Below are 23,943 nucleotides of genomic sequence, written 5' to 3'. Positions count from 1 at the left end.
AAACAACCAGACAACAATAATTTTTGTTAATAAGCCCGTTAGCCATTGTTGTTTCATTATTTGATAATAATTTTGAGATTTTTCCATAGTAGGTATGTACTATATTATAGCTTATCTTACCCTTGGGGTATCTGTTTTGACATGGTAATTTTTCACTTCACCTAGAACTCTTATCCTATATTGTAAATAATACCAAGAGACGTCATTGTTTATATCACAAAAAAATTTGCCATAATGTTACCTCTTCCCAACCTACATACATACATATTTATAGAAAACAAAATTTAATCGCTATCACCAAGTGTTCAGCTCTGATGGATGGCATATGACTTGCTTGCTTGAAAGGATTATAAATTTTCCAAGTAAACTAAGGGAATTTCTATGCAAATCGGTATGACATGTTTGAAATTAAATTTCTGAAAAATATTTTATTGCACTGCAGTATCGAAGAATTTTTAAAATTGGATAAGGTCTTCTGTTCTATAAAATATTCCTAAGCAGGTCCTCCAATACACAAATGATCCCTACAAATATGTTCTACAGGGCCAAGAGTACTACGTCGCATTTGATTTCTTCCTGCCGAGAATGAACCACCACAATTAATAATGGATGATGTTGAAAATGCCATCAGGAGCGCTAAATCATACAAAGTTTTGGTGATGGAATCTCCATGTAATGCTGAAAGAGCTGAATGTGCCGGGAGTCGAATGAACACTAAAGTTTTCAACCTGCCGCTAGCCACCCACATCGTTCCGAAAGTCTGATAAATGGGCAGGATGGTCCCGCTACTGAAGCCAGGCAAGGATGCCAGCAAAGGTGAATTGTACAGGTTAATTTCTCTTTTGTCGCCCGTAGCAAACACCCCGAGGCTTTAGTCCCCCACAGCGTCGGAAATAGCTATCCAGTTGCCGATCATCAGCATGGATTCCGTAAGCAGTACATTACGACAACAGCGCTGCACGTCGCACATATTAGTCGAAGACTTAACCAGAGCAAGCCGTGTGACAAAACAGTTATGTAGTCGCTTGACTTTGATACGGTCAAGCACTCAACGCTTTTTGAGGACATCGAGCAGACAATCCTCTGACCAAGTTTGAAACGTTGGATAATCAATTATATGTGTGGACACCAAACGTATGTACGTGGAATTCAGGAGAGAAGTCCAAGCCACGTAGAGTGAAACAGAAAGTTTCCCAAGGTGGGGTGACATCTCCGGAACTGATTAACCTCTACCTCTTCTGTTTTCCGGCCCTTAGACGGAATCGTAACGTATCCTGTACTATCTTCGCGTAGGGTGCATTCCCTGATGTCATTTGTGAAAGGTTGAACACCTACATATTTGACTGATCTTACCACTTTTTTCCACGCGAGGAATGTGCAAATAGCCACTTAATCTACGGTCACTCTATTCACTACATGGACGGCAGAAGTGAGAACAGGGTTGCATATCGTGGTCGATGGTAGCAGAATTTCGATAAGAAACAACCCCAAAATTCTAGGGGTCTCATTCGACAGCATGTTCATGTCGTACGCGCATGCCACAGCTATCTGCGATAGGAAAAAGGTCCTCCAGACCCTATCCGGCAGCACTTAGGGTGTAGGTAAAGAAATTGAGAAATAAATTGCATGCTTTCGTTGCAGTACTTGCTTCATTCGGTTACAAAATTTTGCAAAAATCCGCAAAATTCCGAAAATCGGGAGGTACCACTATATGGGGGCTATACCAAAACATGGACCTATATTGATTTTTGTTGGAGGAGTTTCGTGGCCACTGAGAATCTCAAATGTTCAGTTCGGTTAAAAATTGTAGCAAAACTTCTCAAAATACCGAAAATCGGGAGGTACATTTATATGGGGGCTATCCCAAAACATGGACCTATGTTGACGATTTTTGGTGGAGAAGTTTCATGACCACTGAGAACCTCTAATGGCAAATTACAGCTAGTTTTGTTAAAAATGTTCCTAAAATCCTCAAAATATCGAAAATCGGGAGGTCTGTTATATGGAGGCTATACCAAAACATGGTACTATATTGACGATTTTTTGTGGTGAAGTTTTGTGACCACTGAGAACCTCAAATGTCAAAAGATAGTTCGGTTGAAGCATTTTGCTAAAATCTTCAAAATACCAAAAATCGGGAGGTACCATTATATGGGGGGCTATACCAAAACATGGACCTATGTTGTTGTTGTTACAGTGTTTTTATTATGTTTATATGTTCGTTCCTCTGTTCAATCTGGCTTTGGGTCTATCTCCAGTACCAGAAGAATGGCTGCTTCGATGGGATGTAGCCACAGATCCACTGGAGTTAGATACCCATCTAACTCCAGTGGTGGGGGCAGTTAAAAAGATGTTGTGTGTCGTGCGGGTCCATGCCGCATACTGGCCATATGTCTTGCACGGCGCGATCGATTTCGCCCAATACGAATTTAGGCGGCTGCAATATCCCGAGCGTAGTTGAGCCAAAACTACTCTGGTTTGTCGTGGCAGCTGACGCTCCTCAGCTGCGATAGATGGAGGATGTACTCCGAGTACTTTATTCGCACTATAATTGCTTAAGGCCTTCTCTCCTATATTGTTGGACCCCCTCTCTAGAGGATGAATATCCTTCCTAATATGCCTGAATGTGTCGGGCCTAGCCAGCAGATGGTGATTGGGATGGCTCTCACGGTAACACCCAAGCAAGTACTGCAATGAAGGCATCTCATTGTGTTGATTAACTGGAAAAATCTTTGCCTCCTCATGTAGATGGTCCACTGAAGGTTTGAGGAGGCACCATGTCGCTGTTCTCGCTGGAGCTATGTTGACAGTTTTTGGTGGAAAAGTTTGGTGACCACTGAGAACCTCGAATGTCAAATTACAGCAAGTTCGGCTGAAAATTGTAGCTAATATCCACAAAATACCGAAAATAGTTAAAAGGGGGCTATACCAAAACATGGACATATGCCCATCATTTTTGGAATAAAAGTTTGACGATCAATAGGAAGCCAAAATGTCAAATTATAGCTAATTCGGTTTGAAAATGTGACTAAAAACGTCAAAATACCTGAAATCGGGCGGTACTGTTATATGGAGGCTATACCAAAATATGGACCGATATTGTCCATCATCGAACTTGACCTGCCTGCAAACAAAAGACTCGTCTTCCCAAAATTTCAGCGTCCTATCTCCATTTTTGTGGATGCTAGAGTGATTACCACAGACGGACATGCACAGATCGACTCAGAATTTTACTCTGATCCAGGATATATATACTATATAGGGTCGCAAACGAATATTTCAATGCGTTACAAACCGAAAAACAAACTTAATATACCCTCAATACTATGGTGAAGAGTATAAAAAGGCGTTAAGTTCGGCCGGCCCAACTTTTTTTACCCTCCACCATACAAGTTTAATGATGATACCCTTCAACCAATCTTTTGGTAAAATTTCTTTAGCTGAAAGCACATTTAGAATGTTTTCGAAGAATATGGGGTGTCACATTTTAGATTCTAATATTTAGAATTTCATCTGCAATATTGTCAATTCCTTAAGATTTTCAAATTTTTAACGATATAATGGCATCGGTAATTTCTTCTTTCGATGGCAATTGTATTTCGATGGAAAGGTCCGGTCGTTTTTCGTTACTCATATAAAACGTTTTCTCTAATTCTTCAGTTGTTTGTCAACTTAAATTAACAGCCTTTCTTTGTAATTTTAAAAAGAGTTTTCAAGTTTCCCACTGCCTTAGCACTTTCTGTTTTTGCAATTATCTTGGAAATGTTTTCAGTTTTGTCGTCATTTATTGAATGTTTTATTTGCTTATTAAGTTGTCGGTATTCAGTTTGTATGCTTTTTTCTTTCTTCTAGATTTATCAGGGAGTTTTTTAAATTATTTTTTAATAAAGCTGTATCAATAATCAGTGACCATGACTGTGGTGATATGTACTCACTCTTCCCTTTTTTCTTTTCACGACCTAGACAATCTTCGAAGACCTTCGTAACTACGGCTTTAAATTTATTCCAATTTTGAACAACACAAGCTCGGAGAGTGCACGATTTGAAGAAAATTGAATGAGAGCGATTATCATAATAATGAGCACTAATTTAAATACAAATAATAGCGCATTTACATCAAAAGATTTTTACTAAAACGCACTTAAATTGTCATTTCCATATACATATGTATGTATATGTACATATATATGTTTCAAACAAAACACCTATTTTCCAAAAAAATCGCGTTTGAAGTGCCCTGGAGTGCATAATTTAGAGTTAAGTTAATCTCAGACACTCATATTTGGTTTTACTGAATTCTACCTTTTCCAAAAAAATCAACTTTCTATTGCAGTGTTAGTTAGCTACCTATCCCCAAAATATTTTTCTACATTAGTCATCGAAATTCCTCAACAATGAAACAAATTACCTGCTGTGTTATAACCAATACTTCGTTTTGACCTTTACACTAAGAACACGGCATGGTAAAACACAACGTAACCGTAACGAATTATTTTTCAGTTAACTGTGTTATCTTATTTCAAATTTTTGGTTGCAATTAAAAATAACAAAGTACAGTCAAGTGAAATTAAAACGAATAGGAACACTCATGGTGTCTTACATACGAATATATGAATGAGTTTTTCATTCCGATTCTATCAATATGATCAACAGTATTATACTTATTTGTTATTATCGATACAAATCTCGTATAGCTGTGGTTGCATCGTTCACCAACCAGCCTCGTGGTAATACCTTAAAAATGTCTCTCAAAGTGAAAAGATAATCAACAACAATAATAGCAAACACGCATAATAATTTATTTTACTTTGTTGCTGTTTTATTTACTTACTTTTATTTATATCTCTGCCGATTGTGTTAACAACAACAGCAACAGAAAACAACAACTCACGAGTTTATCGCGCGAGTTTTTCTTAATACCTATTATGAAGAAATACAACAATACAACATAATGCAATATATGTATGTATGTACATACAATGTACAACAGCAGTACAACACATGCCTGACACACATTCATTCTCACATGACTTGCAGCACTCTTTTTGTTTATTATATGATTAACATTCGCATAATACTCACGTATGCCGGGTGAACAATATTAAGAGTACTATTTTCGGAATGTGCAAATTTTGAATTGACTCTCCCTCTCTCTCTCTATTTTAAAGAGTTGTATCATGAAAGATATCTACAAGCGAAAAGTGCTGCGGAGCTAACAAAAAAGTGCGACTTAGGGGATAGAAACCGTCACCGATTACATTATTATCCATGTGGTGTCGTAGAAGTTATGTACCTCCTCCGAGAAGAAAATCATTACACCATAGTAATTTGCGCTATACTGCATCTTTTTTGATGAATCACTCATTATTTTCACAAGAAATGCAGTCAATTCCACAGTTTGCATCGAAAAGTGTAGTTTAATTATTAGAACAAGAGCCGCTGTACTGCATCTTTTTTGATGAATCAGTCATTATTTTCAGAAGAAATGCAGTCAAATCCTCAGAAATTATTGCGCCTGAGTGCTTGAACTAAATGTAATGTCATACAGTGAGTATCTGCAACAATCCGAAAAAACAGCGAGAAAAAATTTTAGGCGCAACATTCCCACGAATTACACAGAATGGATGCTTTATAAAAGTGGTTCCCCGGATTTGAATTCTATAGAAAATTTATGGTGTATTTTATTGAAAAATATTAGAAAATACACAGTTACAATCACTCAGGAAATATAAGATGAAGCTTCTTGATAGAAGAAGAAGAAAGCATGATACTAAAATTCTAAAAATTAAAATGATTCTAAAAAGTAAAAAAAGTATCATTCGGCTTTGCCGACAGAGATATACCCTCAGCCTATGTGAATTGAAACTTTCATCTACGGAACGATCGAATGTATATAAGGTCAATACCACACACCAACGGCAGCTCCAATATCCACACCAAAGATTTGAGGTATGTTTCGCGACGCGATATTTGGGTTTATTATGATCAGATAGCTACGCAGGGGCAAAGCACAAGAACACCAGAGATAGCAAGGTTTGATTTCACCCAACGGGGACAGAGTACGAAGACACCCGATAGCTTAATTTCAGATGAAATGAAACACACTGATTTTATGCGTATACAAAAAGTCAAAGTTTTTATTTATTAAAATGCACGCCCAAAGGGAAAATTCAATAATTGTTGTGGTACACTTTCAAGGTTTTGCTAGTTGCAAAGGGAGACGGTCAAACTTTATACACGGTAATCGACAGACTGCCAAAAAACCATGGCACGCACAAAAACGACAATATCGTTTGTTTACATTTCTATACGGTCAAGGCCGACACAAAGGAGAATTAGGAAGAACTATCAGTGATGGCAATCAGTGGTTCACGTAGGCGGAGATGGGACAACTAAAATAAGAGTCATATATAGTTTACACAAACTAAAGTTACTTTCTGAATACAATAACTAATTTAAATAGTCTTCGCCTACGTGAACAAGGTCTTTTCAGCATTTTGTAGCCCTTTGTGGACATTTGAACTTGCCGACAAAAATGCGGATTAGGATTAAAGTTCAAAAGTGATGCGGAAGAGGTACTTAAAGGAATGGAGCGACATAGTCCATTATGGAAGTGGATCTTATTTTGGAAGTTATATCTTTTCGATAGATATCGCGCCCACTAGACGTTTCAATGGGTCGTCGTATAACTTTTGGGCCAGTATGCCAGTAAGCATGGACTTATCCTCGGAAAACATTATATCGCTGTAAACAGGACCACAGCGAACAGCATCGGTACACATTTCCAAAGGATCTTCGAACATACCCTAAACAAACACAAATGTTGAACTTTTGTGGGGGAGGTTCCCTAAGGAGAGGAAATTTTAGAGACATGTTTTAAATATTAGGGGAAGTACTGGAAGTTGTTGACCGGTATTGCCAATCTTCGAACTGAAACTAAGTTAGGATAAACAAGTAAGTACATATCAGTCAGCTGTGCTGACGGAGAAATACCCTCAGCCATTGACCAAGAAAAAAACAACAAAACCAAATCAAACACAATAATTATGCCGTATATAAAATATATTGATTTTATATCACGAGTTTGCTTTAAAATCTTTAGGTACTGCAACGTGGGCATATACCAAATCATTGACATATACCAAACATTTTTGGCAACCAAACTTCTTCATAAAGGACTCAAAATATTAAATTATGTTAAAATAAGTTTGAAAGAAATTTTTAAAAAAGTTTTAGAGTTATCTTGCACAATATCCGACAGGGGTTTGAAGCTTTTGGGCCATTATCTTAGGAAGTATTGACCGGAACAAAATGTACCATTGTAAATGAGGCCGCTCCAACAATCTACTGAAAAACAGTCAAAACGATGCGAGAGGAGCTCCTAAACTTCACTTTATCCGAATTTTGTGTGGGAGGTACTCGAAAGAGTGGACCGATACAATCCATTTTCCAACCTGATACATGACTGGATGAAATAATACGATGTGCAAAGCCTGCACCAATCAGAAATTCCCCGCGAGGATTTGGTTGGTGCCGTCAGGGTTTCTTGGAGCTTTTAGGCCAATATCTCAGGAAGTATGGACTTCCGCAAGAAAAAAATTATACCGTCATAAAGGGAGGCGCAAGAAAAGCTTACAGAAAAAGATGCAAAACCATCCGAGGGGAGTCCTTAAACTTCACTTTATCCGAATTTTGTGTGGGAGGTACGCGAAGGAGTGGGCAGATATAGTTCATATTCGAACCAGATATATATCTGGAAGAAATAATACGATGTGCAAAGTTTTGACTAAATCGATTGCTCCCTTCGAGAGTTATCGTTCAGTAGTGGGATTATGTAACTCATTTTTGCTGTTATCGACAAAAATCGGTAAAATTAAATAGCAAAATTATGACTAAAAACATTAAGAAAAGTTGGCATCACTGTTTGTGTCGGTAGAGGCTAGCGACTACTTTTTATTCATCGTTAACTTACCGAAAATTTTCGTTAATTATCGAAATTATAAACATTTTAATTTTACCGACAATTATCGATAACAGCAAAAATGAGTTACAGAATCCCACTACAGACCATTTTACAGAAAAATTTTGAACTTTTGTGGGGGAGGTACCAGAAGGAGTGGACCGATATGGCCCATCTTCGAACTTAAACTAAGTTTGGACAAAATATTACGATACCCAAAATTTGGTTCGAATCGGTTGAACTGTTCGAGAGTTATCCTGCGCACAAGCCAGACAGACAGACATTTTTCGTATCAACGTGTATATACCCTTCTAGCCTAAAGGCTGGGGGTATAAATATGACGAAGGCCAAATTTTGGTCCAAATCGGTTGATCACTTCGAGAGTTATCGTGCTCTCCAGCAACTACATAACATATGGTATATGGTATCTTTCAGGCTATTTTTTCAGGAAGTATGGACTTTCGCCTGATGAAACTTGTACCGTCGTATGGGGGCAGTGAATACAAGTTGCTACAACAAATATCAAAGCGATTTGAGAGTAGGTCCTAAACTAAACTTTTCCGAAATTTTGTGTGGAAGGTACAGGAAGGAGTGGACCGATTGAGTCTATATTGGAACCTAATCTAAGTCTGGTAGATATTTTACGATGTGCAAAGTATGATCCACATTGGTTACTCAAATTTTCCGAACATTTTCGGTCTTTTGTGGGGGGAGGTACCGGAAGGAGTGGAGCGATATAACCCACCTTCGGACCTAAACTAAGTTTGGACAAAATATAACAAAAGCCAAATTTGGACCAAATCAGTTGATCCGTTCATGAGTTATCGTGTGCTCCAGCCAGCCAGACAGACAGACGGACGGACATGACTAAATCAACTCCAAATTGTCTGAAACTGATTTCGTCCAAACATACTTGGGGTTTAAAACCATAATTTCGATTAGGCACCTTTTGCCCGTATGAAAGTGTACATACCCCGGTTAGCATAAATCCTGAGGGTATAAACATTTTCTAAAGGAATTTAATGTCAGATAAAAATTATTAAAAAGAAAATAATATGATTCCGAGACTGAACTGGAGACAAATATAAAACGGCACAACATCTCAAGCGTGGAGATTAATGTACCTATCTTAACCCATAAACCATTAGGAGAATCCTCGTAAACATGGTCTCATGGTAGAGTTGCACCGAAAAAAGCCATTCATAAATCCTAAAAATCGCCAAATTTGATTGAGGTTGGTTCAACAACACGAAAAAAGTATTTGAATTTTGGAAAGGTGTTATTTTTGGTCGATGCAAATTTATCTTGTTTGGGTCGGGTGGATCAACTAAAGCTAGGGTCACATTAGGCAAATATTTGCTTCAACGACCGGCAGTATGCGCTTACTGAGAGCAAATGAGCATAAATTCCAATGCATTATTTACGCTCATTTGCTCTCAGCAAGCGCACACTGCCGGTCGCTAGAGCAAATATTTGTCTAATGTGACCCTAGCTTAAGACATATGGTGTAGGGCAAATACGGCTTTGAACTCTAAACACACAATTCAGACCGTTAAGGAAGGTCTGTTATGGAAAGAGGTTGTATGAGTGCTGCCGGTTTAGAAAATCTGGTCTTTATCGAACCAATCATGATTAACATGTGCTATTTATACATTCTGAGAGATAATTTACACGATATGTTTTTTACATATGAGTTGTCACTTTGCATATACATTTTGTATTGGACAAGTGAGAACTCATATGTAAAAAACATATCGTGTAAAGTACCCATTAAAATGTGGCGCTAAAAAAATAGAATTTTATCAAGATAATGACATCGAACATGAGTCATACATTGCTCGAGAATGGATACTTCATAATTGTACAAATTTTAAAGAAATAACCCATTACTTCTTAGCCTATTGGTAATTAATATTGTCTTTTCACTAATGAGTTTTTTTTACTGGGACCCTCCTACATTACATTTTTCTAATATCATCTATGTTTATCCATTGAAAATGACCATTAATAAGACCTTATCTCCCTCATTTTTGTAACAGTATCAGTCTAGCTGAGCTGATAAGAGTTAATCATTACACAAAAAATCGTTTCCAGTTTATCTCTCCATTTTTCTCTTTTTTTACAAATAGATGACCATTTTTATTTCAACTAAGTACATACCTGTATTTTTCTCTTTATTTTCCATTACCACAACTCTTACTACCAATGTATTTGTATGGGTGTATGAGAATACCTTTCTTGTTAACAATTGTTGAGATACTTAAAATGCTCATAGCCAGCAAGCCAGCCGGGGAGGATGAAGTCATGTGCAAGTGATTCTTTAAAATACCATTGAATTCTGGTTTTGCACGTGATTACCTCAAATGATCAACGAGAAAAACAACAACAGCACGGCTTTCAATTGTTTCTTGGGTTTTGCCTCTTGTCTAGTTTTCGTTTTTTGCACACCCATACCACGCAAACTGAACTTGTTACAACTGTCTCACATGCAGTTCTACCTAACCAAAGACAGGTATGTATGGTTTTTATACAATACCATCCATGTACGGGTACACTAAGACCTCGCTTTGCGTCGTAGATACGTTCCAAAAAAACACGACTCAAAGTGAAACGACGCAAAGCGAATTAAGATTTTCTATGGAAAACCATGTTAAGTTCGAAGATAGGTTCCAGGCTAGAACAACACTATTTTTTCTTATGCCCACAAATTTAGGTGGAGAAATTACTTAAACACTAGGAACCCTAAACGCCAAATGATAGCTATCTTGGTCTAATTCGGCCAGAAAATGTAGCTAAAACAGTCAAAATGCTCGGGCGGTATCGCTTTGTGAGGGCTATAACAAAACGTGGACCAATGTCAAGTCTCTACATCACTGGGAACACTAAATGGCAAATTAAGCTAATTCGCTCTGAAAATGTCGCTAAAAATGTCAAAACAACTGAAATTGGGCGGTACCGTTATATGGGGGCTTTACTAAAACGTGGACTGATGTAGCCCATCTTTGAATTTGATGTAAGTTCAGACCAAATACATATGTGGGCAAAATTACAGTCCTGTATCTCAAATCATTCGAAGATAGCGTGATTACAACAAACGGACGGACATGGCTAAATCAACTTAGAGTTTTACGCTGACCAAGAATATATGTATATACCTACTTTAAAGGGTCACAAATGGTTATTTCAATGCGTTACAATCGAAAAAACAAATGTTATATACCCTCCAAATTTTGTGGAGGGTATAAAAAATTAGACACTCAAATTTAAAACAACGCAACATCGAAAATCGAACGACGCAGATTGAAAATTGGTATTAACTATGCAACGACGCAACTTCGAAAACAACGCAAACTGAAACGACGCAAAGCGAGGTCTTAGTGTACTCTGAGACTTCCATAAATGAAAACAATGGTCCGTCCATCTGTCTAACTGCCAGGCAGGCAGGCTTACTGCTTGTTTGGTGGCTTGTCATACTGGCTTGTGCCTGCCTGTCTATTTTTAAAACGCTTACTTGTGTTATTTTTGTTCGTAAACGCTTTAGGCGCCAATTACCAACAATGTGCTCAAGTGTTGCACTTTGTACAGGTATGGTAGGCATGTCTATACAAAACACTCTGATCGCTGCTGCTGTTGTTGTTGTTGGCGGCGGCTGCCTAAGAACGAGCTAAGATCGTTTGGAAATTTTTACACTTATGCGAAAAATTATGTCTACAGTTCTAAGAAAAAATTTGTGTAGATTTTTGTGTATAAAATCAAACAAAATTTGGCAAAAGGGATTTTTAGGGAAGGATCAAGGGAAATATCAGTGCATAAAGTTCATGACAAGTGCATTGTCTTCTTTTATTTGATGTAATGTGTATGAAAAAAACACCTGTCGAAGAAGTCGAGATTGAGCAATAGCACGATAATAGACGCTGGTCTAAATTTACCATCTTGAACTGGGAAAATACTAAACGGAAAAGCGCAGAAATTCTTACTATCAACACGAAATAAAGCACGAAAGAGGGTCTGTTGTGGAATGGGGTTGTATGACTGCTTCCGATGCAGGGAATTTTGTCTTTATCGAAGGAATTATGTACAAAATGTGTTATTTAAACATTCCGAGGGATAATTTGAAATGTAGCGCTGAAAAAATGGGATTGGGGACACCATTCCAATTTTATTAAGATAATGACCCCAAACACAAATCATACATTGTTCGTGAACGGATGCTATATAACTGTCCAAAAGTGAATCAAACACCTCCCCAATCCTCGGATTTGAATCCTATTGAAAATCTATGGAGTATTTTGGAGACAAATATAAGAAGACGTAATATCTCAAGCAAATGCACTCTCTTCATCTTGGAAAACATAGTTAAATCTATGCTAAGAAGGTTTACAGCTGTAAAGGATAACAAAGGATATCATACAAAGTACTAAATACCTAAGAAACTGAAAATGTATGTTGAGTTATCGCGGTTTAGGACAAAATCAGATACCTTTGGGTCGTATTTTGTGAGAAGCTTGAATTTGTAAGGCATGTCCTGATTTTATCGCCAATAGGAAATTTTACGCCCATATGGTGATTTTAGGTTTCTGCTATGCAACAGACGATAGTGGCACCAAGGTTGATGTGAAACATCGCTCGTATCCACCAGAGAAAGAGGTAAACTACAATCATTTATTAATCGTTGCTATCGTGGCCTGAGAATTAGACCTCTAATTCTGAATTCCTTAGAAGATGCAGCCACATCACAATCGTGAATGAAAAATGGAGATCGCCTTTGAATCCAAACCACAAGAAGCTGGATGTATAGGACGGCCCTGAGGCTCATGGTGTAGAAGTTAAAGTAATTATATCAACAAGAACCGTAAGGCTTCGGTGCATAAACAGTTTGACATTCTTGCTTAAGTCATTTCTGTTAAATGAATAAAGAACGGCAGAGCCAAATTCGAACTAGGTAGTAACTTATAAAAATAGGATGGGACTTAGAAGAATTTTACATGTAGGATATAATACTTTGTTCTTTTACTTTTTTAATCGTAAAAGTGGTAAAAGAGAAAACTGTCAAAATTGCTCTCTCATGACCAGTATTACTATAAAAGTAAAGGAACGGAAAACTGGTAGATCTGGTAACAATGTCTTTTACTTTTTAATGGTAAAAGTGGTAAAATAGAAAACTGTCAAAATTGCTCTCTCATCATTTACCAGAAAAGTAAAGGCACGGAAAACTAGTAGATCTGGTAACAATGTCAAAAAGAAACATACAAATGCAATGTTCTTCTTTTATTTCACTGTTTTTAGCTTTGTTTTGTCAGCTTTCGCTTTTTTCTTTTGCTTTTGTTAATTTTTTTCTTCATTGCCAAATAATCGTCAAACAAATGTCGAAAAATCATTTCCACCATTTTTTACACGAAGACATTTGCCTGGTAGCCTGCGGTAGAAGAGAACGCCATTTTTGTTCTCTCTCTCTTAAAAATTGCTTCCAGTTTTACCACTTTTTGGAGTTAAGGAACGCTTTGCAGGTTAAGAATGGTAAGAAATGGTAAAAATGGTAACCTCAGGTAAGTAAAGGAACACAATAATCGATTTTTCTACTTTTAGATTTTAGTCTAATAGTACGTTTATGTATAACCGGATTTAACAAACCCATTGGGTTTCAAATGTCAATTCCTTTGCGTATACGTCAAATAAATCCCCATTAAGAAGATTAACCCTGCAAAGGACTATAATATAAACATGGCCTGAGGGTAAAAATGAGATTTTTCGGTCTGGCGATTAACGGCAGGAAATCGATTGTAATCGATTATACGTCACCAAAACTGTAAAACCGCCAAGTCAACAATCTATGGACAAACTCGAAAATCGATCACAAGATAATCGATTATGCGATTTTCCCTCCAGACAAAAGTCGACTAGGATTTTTAGACTTTTGACTGCAAAAAGTCGATTTATCGAAAGTCAACTTACCTATCCATATCCCAAGATGGGCATGGAGACTTCTCTTATACCAATAAAGGCCTGGGTGATTTGTATGGAAGGAAAAGTGATAGTGGGCGCCTAGAAATTCTGCTTCTTGGGATTGTACTGAGCAAAAAATTCCACTAGACCATATGTCTGCGGTGAAAATCGAGCCCCCGGATTTTGACTTGAAATTTTTTTCAACGATATTTTGGCCAAACCATATCTCAAAAACTTGACCTATCCTGAAAATTTCCTTTTGCGCTCTTAGTACACTCACCAAGTCCTTTCATCTCCAAAAGGAAATTTCCACCCACCGTAGACATATGGTCTAGTGGACTTTTTTGCTCAGTACAATTCCAATAATCAGAAAATCCAGGCACCCGTGGTGTTGTTCAAATCGCCACACCCTAATAAAAAAGGCCGAGCAAATTTCGAACTGGGATGCCCTTTTCTTTTTTATTCTTTTATCAGAAGCAAGCAAGGCAAGCAGGCGAGGTAGCTTATGTACTCAGGCCTTAAGTGTTTCCGATTCATATTAACTCAATGATATGAAACCTACCTTTTAACGACGAGTTCGAACGGCGTGTCTGTATACAAATTTTACATAACTGAAATACTCAGAAAATGTCGCCAATATTACGATGAAGCGGGTGTACATTAAATAGCACCAAGGTGGCACCCTCATGTAGGACGGTTTATTATAATTCGGGCTTAGAACGCATTGAAATTTGTTCGTCGACTCACGAATAATCGAGGTCTCGGTTCCGTTTGGAGATCAACTGGTAGTAGTCTTATTGGTTCCGAGGTCGTAATAGAGACCTAGTTCTGGGACTACTGGTACGAGTTGGCCCTGGTCTGTAGACCTATTCTGGTGGTTGGTGTCTGCCCTCTTGTGGGAGTATAGTTGTGGTTGTAGAGCTGCATTGCAACCGGCAGTCTAAGCTATAGAAAGGCAGGAATTTTTGATGGTTTCCTCACCAAACCAAGGTGATGAACAGAGCCAAACTCTTGAATGCAATTGGTATCTCACTACGGTGCAAGGGGGCGCTGGTAGGTCGCTTGTAATTAGCTCAGTGTTGTGTAAATACCGTGGGGTTAGACCAGAAGGTAGGCACCCAGCAAACCAAATGTCGGATGTCCGACACATCTAAACAATTTCGGAAGCAAAATCGTTGAGATTTTGTTCCGATTTCTATACGATTTTACGTAGGGAAATTCGTTCAGATTTCGTTCTGAATTCGGAGCGAATGTCGGAAGTAAATTTCCCTTCGAATATACCAAAGATTTTCTTCCGATTTTGGTACAAATTCGGAGCGAAATGTTGGAAACAAATTTCCCTTCGCAAAACAACCACCACTTAACTGCAAACAAATAACAACAAGCGTTTGGGTTTGATTTTAGTTTGTTGTATAAAAACAAAGTGGTTGGTTATAAAATTCGCATATACAATTTTTAAAAAAATTAAATATAAATGCAACTTTTTTTGTTTGAATTATTGTTGACCTTAGGACTATATTAACTTCTTGATTTGTTTGGCTTTAGGTCAGAAAATAATTTTAATAATAATATTTTACAGTTACAGTCTTCCAATAAAAAAATAACAATGAAACAAGTAAAAAAAGTATCAGTCGGCTTTGCCGACAGAGATATACCCTCAGTCTGTGTATATTGAAACAATTTTTCACAAAAAACGTAAAAATTTTGGGCGTATGAACCGACCACAGCAATGTTGATTAGGTTTAAAGATCAAACGTTTTGCGGAGGAGATAGTAAAAGGAATGGATCGACATTGACCATTATGGAAGTGGATCTGCAGCCACTACATATGGTGCCATATGGGGTTGTAAACACTCTTCGGACTGTTTGCTCAAGAAGTATGGACTTGCCCCTGAAAAAAAACTTTTACCATAGTAATTGAGGCAGCGAATGCAAGTTGCTTTAACAAAAATCAACGTTATTCGATATCAGTTCTTAAAGTAAACTTATCCGAAATTTTGTGTTGGAGGTACCGGATGGAGTGGACAAATATAGTCCATATTTGAACCTGATCTATATCTGGTAGATATTCGGTCACTTCCTTCAAGAGTTACCGTACGAACAATTTTCCGATCATTTTTGAACTTTTGTGGGGGAGGTACCTGAAGGAGTGGACCGATATGGCTTATCTTCCAGAAAGACAGACAGACGGACGGACATTGCTCAATCGACTCCAAATTGTCTGAAATACATTTCGTCCAAACATACTTGGGGTCCAAAACCATTATTTCGATGAGGCAGATTTTGCCCGTATGAAAGTGTATATACCTTCGTTAGCATAAATGCTGAGGGTATAAAAATGGTCAATAAAACGACACCAAAAAAATTCTTTAGATATTCATACGACATTATTCCGAAATCGTTCAGAAATCTGTAAGAAGATTCAGAAGAAAAATTCAACTTTCAAATTTCCAAAGGATTTTTTTCCGATTTCGTTCCGAAATTATGTTAACCACTTCATACAACTTTCATTAATAAATCGCTACGATTTCGGATCCGACATCGGACGTAGCGTCCGAATTTCGTACCGATTTCATTACGTTGTGGGTACGATTGGTTGACTGGGTACCCATGTTAAACACGGCATATATGTATAACCACAACACAAAACAAAAAAAAAAACATTGTTCCACAACATCCCATACGGAACAAGGGAGACTTCTCTCATATCAATGAGTGCACCCCGATTCATATTTAGCTCAATGATATGGGACCTACTGTTTATCGCCGAGTCCGAACGGCGTGTCTTAAGACACCACTTATGGAGAAGTTTTTCAAGGCTGAAATACTCAGGAAATGTCGCCAACATTACTGAGGGGTATTTTGCCACCGTTGAAAAATGTTTGATGTTGCCTGGCCGGGGAATCGAACCCCCCGACCTTCTGCGTGCAAGGAGGGCGTGCATACCATTGCACCACGGTGGAGTTAATTTCCTTGGTGTTGTTTCGGGTTTTCAGCCGATGTACGGATTGTACTCAAGGAGCAATTGGGTTCATTAATGGAACGGCAAATATTTCCAAAAACTTCAGGTAGATTCTCATCAGTATTATCCTAATTTCAGCGTGCAAGTTTTTTATTCTAAAATCTTTAAGTTCGGATTTAATTTCACTAACATCGCCTGAGACTCGGTTTTAAGCACACTGAAATCGATTCTAAACTCCACAAGTCTTTTATCCAATTCGTTGACGATTCAACGATCTTCCATTGGTCAATAATAAATTTGACGAATACTTTCGCCCAGTAGTGTAGCATATGATTCAGGCATAGTAGACGATTATCGCACAACTAATTTTGTGTGTGCTACTGCGTAATTTGTTGTATTGGCAATTTTGAAGTCTGTAAACTGGAAAACTATACATGTAATAGGCACGCAAAGAGGAGTAACAAGTGTTGTTTCTCCAAGAACTAATGCTGTTCTAAAAATATAAATATAGGGTGTTGTAGCAATAAATATTTTAAATCTCATACTTATTACGAGGATAAAGATCTCGGTACATGAGTGGCTGGCTTTAATTAAATAAATATATGGGTTAGACATTTTTCAGACCATAATTGTACGATGGCAGTGTTGTTGATATAGACGGGGAGCGAACACAGGTTAACTTAAACTTTCTTTTGCGATGTAATTCCCATCTTGGAAGCAATTTTAGAACAATATCATGAGAAAGAATGCAGTATAAATGATATATGTATGTACAATCTTATTTCTTATATGGTATAAGTTTTAATGTCAAATGAACATTAACATCCAATTAATAATTATTTATTATAGCTATATACATACATACATACATATATACCAATTAGGGAAATCCATTTTTCATAAGACCACCAGAATGGTAATATAAACTTAATTCCGGGGCTTATGTCCACATGTGCCTTTGCTGATGTAACACTTACTAAGAATAAAATCTTATTTCAACAAAATGAGAGCAAAAATATTTAATCATTGTCTTTAAAATACCTCTGCAAATTAACGGCCTTTGTTTAAATTTTAATTATCCAAAAGAACCCAAGCTAAAAATAGTCTTGACCTACAGGATGGAAATAAAAAATGAATGGTCGCTAAACTGCATACCGCATAAATCTTTATCGGTCTTTGTTTAATTTCTTTGTTATCCAAAGAGTGTTCAATAAAAAATACACGTGCTACTTTTCATTCAATATCAATTTCGAATATTTGTCATTCAAGTTCGAACTTTTTAGCCGCTACATGACAATAAAACAACAACAAAAAAAAAAGAACTGACATTCCTTTATTTTTTCATTAAAGTTCATTAACCGTTGTGGTTGGGTAAATTTGAAGTGACCACCGCAAAAAACCGAAACTTCGTCAATCAGCTGAGAGACCAAAACAGGCAAATCTAAGAAATTTAGTCTCTGTCAAATTGGTGTTTAATTATTTATCTCTCGCTTGATCGGAAAGTTACTGGTGCTGTTGGCGTTTCATAGCCAATTGTCATCAATTAAGTTTTTTTTTTGGAATTTGCATGTCTTAATTGTTTTGTGTTTGTTTTTTGCTTATAAGCGCCAATTTTCGTCACACTCAAAATTCGAACAAAAATCCAATAAAAATAAAATTTAAGAAAAAGATATTGGACATGCCGGACAATTAGTAGAGGAAATATTATGACAGCTGTGTTAAAAAATAATAACGAAAATTTATGATTGCATGGCATGGCTGCTCACAGAACAGATGAGAGTAAATTTAATATTTTCGGTTCAAATGGTAGAGTTAAACCGAATTTTGAACTATATCCCAATTATTTGTGATACGTTGTTAAAACAAGTAAAAAAGTATCAGTCGGCTTAAAATAATAATATTGCGGAGGAGGTACTTAAAGGAATGGATCGACATAGTTCATTATGGAAGTGCATCTTATTTTGGGAGTCATATTTTTCGATAGATATCGCGCCCACTAATCATTTCAGTGGGTCATCGTATAATTTTTGGACCAGTATGCCAGGAAGCATGGACTTGTCGGATAACATAATAACACTGTAAACAGGACCACAACGAACACCATCGGTATACATTTCCAAAGGATCTTCGAACAGACCCTAAACTGCACTTAGACACTACACGGGGCTCTGAAAGCAACTTTAAATGGAAGGTGCTTACACCTGAGAAGTTTTTGCGGATTCTGAAATTACAATGTATGAGAAAAATCAAAAAAAAAAAAAAAAAAACGCCGGTGCGCTTCAAGTTGAAATTTTTAGGCTTTTTTTAGGTTTTCACGATTTTGATTGAAAGCCGCAAGTCCTATCGATATGGGACTAAAGAAAATATTGTAGCTATGAAAATTCTCTACAATACGGACCTTTATGATAATTTCGTAGGTTTTACCGGTATTGAGATATAGAAGTTCAAACTGGGACAATGCATTGACTGTATCGCTACCTTACAAAATATGTTAAACTTAACTAACTTTAAGTGAAAACCGCTTACACCTGGGAAGTTTTTGCGGATTTTGAAACACCAATGTTCATAGGTGATAAAAACCCAAAAACAAGAAAAAATCGCTGGAGGGATTTTTAAATAAATCGCGGTCAAAGTTCACAATTTTATGTTTTTTGTATGTTTTCACGTTTTTGCTTGGAAGCCGCAGGTCCTATCGAAATGGGGCTTAAGAAAATGTTTTAGCAGTGAAAATTCTGTACAAGATTGTCCTGCATAATATTTTCGTAGGTTTTACCGTTTTTGAGATATAGAAGTTGAGATCAAACATTCAGATTTTTTTCTCAGGTCTTTAGGATTTTGAAAACCGCAAGTCATATCGGAATGGAACTTAAGAAAATGTTGTAGCTGTTAAAATTCCCTACTAGATTACTTTTGTATCTTTTTCCTAGGTTGTACCATTTTTGAGATGTATAAGTTTAAGTTGGGAAATTGCAGTCATGACACTGTTTTAGAAGGTACAACTTATGAAAATACCATAAACGTCAATCTTATAGAGAATTGTATATATATAATTTTTGTATATATATTATATTTTATATCGTACAATTTCGATAGGACTTGTGGTTTCCAAGCAAAATCGTGAAAACCTAGAAAACCCCTAAAAATGTCTACTTGAATCGCGATTTATTTAAAAAGCGCTCCGCCAATTTCTTTTTTATTTTTCTTATCTATGAACATTGTAGTTTCAGAATCCGCAAAAACTTCCTGGGTGTAAGCACCTTCCATTTAAATTTGGTTCAAGAGCACCGTGACTACCGTTGGGTAATGTGACCGCTGAGTATGGGAGCTGATGGACTTTAACAGGTTGGTCGGTGAACATAGGCGGCACAAGTGGTTAAATCGTCTGAATAGTTGCAACATTGGAGCCGGAATAAAAAAATTGTGGACAACAATTAAGTCAGTCTCGAACCCTGGAAAGAAGGAAATAGGACCTCAGTCACATTTGGCGACGTTACGCTGACTGCATACGTGCAGGTCCAACGATACAGGAGGTTTAAATAACATTCACACGGTCCCAGTTGCTAAGGCCATAGGAAAATATAGTGTGAATAAAGTCCCCCATCTACAGCAGCTGAGAAGCCTTAGCTGCCACGACAAACCAGAGTAGTTTTGGCTCAACTACGCTCGGGATATTGCAGTCGCCTAAATTCTTATTGGGCGGATATCTATCGCGCACCTTTTCAACTGCCCCGCCAAACCTACTCATCCAGCTCCAGTGAATCTGTGGTTACATACCATCGAAGTGGCCACTTTCCAGGAATTGGGGATAGACCCAGAACCAGATTGACGGAAGAACGAATACACCAACATACAATAATAAACACTGTTACAACCACAACACCAGCAACGCTGACTGATCCGTAAAGATAAACAAGTTATTTCTATCGACAGTTTGTCGAGCACCCCGGGAATGAAAGGGCGAAGAAAAAGAGAACTACGTTGCATTAGATATCTTCCTGACGAGGATGAACCAACACAATTTGCAATGGATGATGTTGCGAATGTCATCAGGAACGCTAAATCATACAAAGCTTTGGGATGTCATCTCCAAGGTAATGCTGAAACAGCCGGTTGTGCTGGGATTCAAGTGTTTCATTAAAGTTCTCAACCTGTTGCTAGCCATCCACATCCTTCACGAAGTCAGGAAAATGGGCAGTGTGGTCCAGCTATAGAAGTCGGGCAAGTATGCCAGCAAAGGTGTATCTTACAGACCGATTTCGCTTTTGTCTTCCATAGCAAAGACCCTTGAGACTTTAGTCCTCCCCAGCGACAGAAATAGCTATACAGTTGAGGATCATCAGCATGGATTTCGTAAGCTGCGCAAGCGCCATCTCCACCATTCATATTGGTCGAGGAGTCAACCAGAGCAAGCCGTGTAATAGAACAATGATTGTGGCGCTTGACTTTCCAAACGCCATTTATACTGTCAAGCACTCCACGTTGCATGAGGACATCGAGCAGACAACCCTCCGGCCAAATTTGAAACGTTTAATAATAAATTATATGTGTGGTCACCAGTCGTACGTGGAATTCAGGAACAAGAAGTCCAATCCCCGTAGAGTGAAACCATGGAGTTCCCCAATGTGGGGGTGATGTCTCCGCAACTGTTTATTCTCTACCACTCCTGTATTCCGCTCCCTCCAAACGCCATTTATATAGTAACGGACGAGTGTACGATCTTGGCGTCAGGTATTTTCCCCTGATGAAATTTGTGAATATTTTCTCTGATGAAATTTCATCAACTTACGAAACCCATGCTGATGATCGGCAACTGTATAGCTATTTCTGTCGCTGGGGAGGACTAAAGGCTTAAGGGTCTTTGCTATTTGGCCGATCTTACCACCTTCTTCAGCGCAAGGAATAAACAAGTATTCGCCACTAAATCTACGCCCATCTGTTCGCGACATGGACGGCAGGTAACTTCCCTGATGAAATTTGTGAAAGGCCGAACTCATATTTGACCGATCTTACCACCTTCTTCAGCGCGAGGAATATGCAAATATCCGCCATTAAATCTACGGCCATCTATTCACGACATGGACGGCAGAGGTTAGAACAGACTTGAATGTCATGGTCGATTGTAGCAGAATTCCGACCACAAACTACCCCAAAGTTCTAGGGGTCACATTCGGCAGCGTATTCATGTCGTCCGCGCATGACACAGCAATCTGCGACAAGCTGAGATGTTGGAACAAAGTCTCAAGTCCCTAGAACCTAAACACATATAACGCCATAGGTCGGTCTGTGGTATGCTATGCGGCGCCAGTACAATCCGCGAATAAAGTGCAACGCGATGGAAAACATATTCAATGCCTCCATGAGAACTGCAACAGGTTGCTTCCTCATGTCTGCAGTGGACCATCCACATAGGGAGACAAAGATTCTTCCAGTACAGCTACGAAATTGCATGCTTCCGTTGCTGTACTTGTTCGGGTGTTAACGTGAGAGTCATCTTAATTACCATATGGTGGATTCCAGGCATGTCAAGAGGGATATTTATGATCTTGAAAGAGAGGTCCAAGGTTACAAGAGAGAACCCAAAGAAGCCTATTAAGCAGGTTTAAATAGCATCCACACGTATGGTCGGTCTGTGGTAAGCTATGCGTCGTCAGCATGATCCGCGAATAAAGTGAAACGCAATGGAAAACATATTCAAGCCTGTCAGAATGCCGCCATAAGAACTGCAACAAGGTGCCGCCTCATGTCTGCAGTGGACCGACCATCTACATGAGGAGACTAAGATTCTTCCTGTACAGCAACCCAATAGCATGTTGTCCGTTGCAGTATTTGTTCGGGTGTTATCGTCCTCCCAATCACCATATGGAGGATAGGACCGGCCCCCACCCGGGCATGCCTGGAGGAATATTTCTGATCTAGAAGAGATAACCCCTAGAATAACATGTCTATTAAGCGGATACATTCGCAGATACGATTAACCAACTATTGTGTGAATTCGGTTCTCGGAGAGCAGCTGAGGAGCGTCAGATGCCACGACAAACCCGAGTAGTTTTGACTCAATTACGCTCAGGATGGTGCAGCCATCTCAATTTCTATAGGGTAAGGATCGATTAAACCATGCAAAGGTTGTGGAAGTGCAAAGTGAGATTGAAAGGAACACAGTTACTATTGGAACATCGTTCATTGTCCGTAATAGTTTCTAGGAACTATGTAATTCGAATTATTTTAATTGTAATTCGAGAATTCTTTTTGTAATTCGTAACATTTCATTTATAATTCGAGAATTCCATTTGTAATTCGAATTATTCCATTTTTAATTCGAATTATTCCATTTGTAATTCGAAATATTCTATTTGTAATTCGAGTTATTCCATTTGAAATTTGAATTATTTCATTTGTAATTCGCATTATTTCATTTGAAATTCGAATTATTTAATTTGTAATTCAAATTTGTTCATTTGTAATTCGAATTATTTAATTTGTAATTCGAATGAGTTTATTTGTAATTCGAAAAAGCAGGTATAAAATCAATACAAAAAATATTTTGTAATTTTTTTGTTTCGAATTACAAATGGAATAATTCAAATTTCAAATGGGGTGATTTAAATGGCAAATAGAACAATTCGAATTACAACTAGAATAATTCGAATTACAAATGGAATAATTCGAATTAAAACCTTGCGACTTCTTCCTTTGGGGCCAAAGACCTCAAAGATAGATCGTTGTGATGCACGAAAAGGATGTGGGCCTGCATGCGTGCTTCCATTTTGCTGATATTGTTTTTCATTATTAACGGCATACCTTCCTCTTTATTATGAAATAAATATCCGTCTTGAGCCACTTTTTCAACAATCCCGGAATACATTTGAAATAATTCGAATTACAAATGGAATAATTTAAATTTCAAATAGAATAATTCAAATTAAAACCTTGCGAGTTTTTTCTGTGGGGCCAAAGACCTCAAGGATGGATGTCGTAAAGCATGAAAAGGATATGGTCCTGTATAAGTTCTCCAATTTGCCAGACATTGTTCTTCATTATTAACGCCATACCTTCCTCTTTATTATGAAATAAACATCCG

The 23,943-nt window shown here is 37.7% G+C and overlaps 1 protein-coding gene across 2 annotated transcripts in view; it reads right to left on the bottom strand.

Moving 5' to 3' along the window:
• The window catches only part of LOC141386711 (putative inorganic phosphate cotransporter), a 60,738-nt gene that overhangs the window by 7,471 nt on the left and 29,324 nt on the right, over window positions 1–23,943 (bottom strand). Inside the window, exon 1 of one of the 2 annotated variants that reach the window (XM_073955630.1) lies at window positions 10,121–10,458. The exons of the other annotated variant lie outside the window; for it this stretch is intronic. Coding sequence (XP_073811731.1) covers window positions 10,121–10,145 — 25 coding nt within the window. The 5' untranslated portion in view covers window positions 10,146–10,458. Of the gene's footprint in view, window positions 1–10,120; window positions 10,459–23,943 lie in introns of those variants that run through there. 2 annotated transcript variants of the gene reach the window in all.

The sequence above is a fragment of the Musca autumnalis genome, unplaced genomic scaffold (genome assembly GCF_047663935.1).
Source record: "Musca autumnalis isolate F117 unplaced genomic scaffold, ASM4766393v1 scaffold_5, whole genome shotgun sequence".
Lineage (NCBI taxonomy): Eukaryota > Metazoa > Arthropoda > Insecta > Diptera > Muscidae > Musca > Musca autumnalis.
Note: the sequence above shows the minus strand (reverse complement) of the source record. Positions and strands in the feature narration are given on the sequence as shown.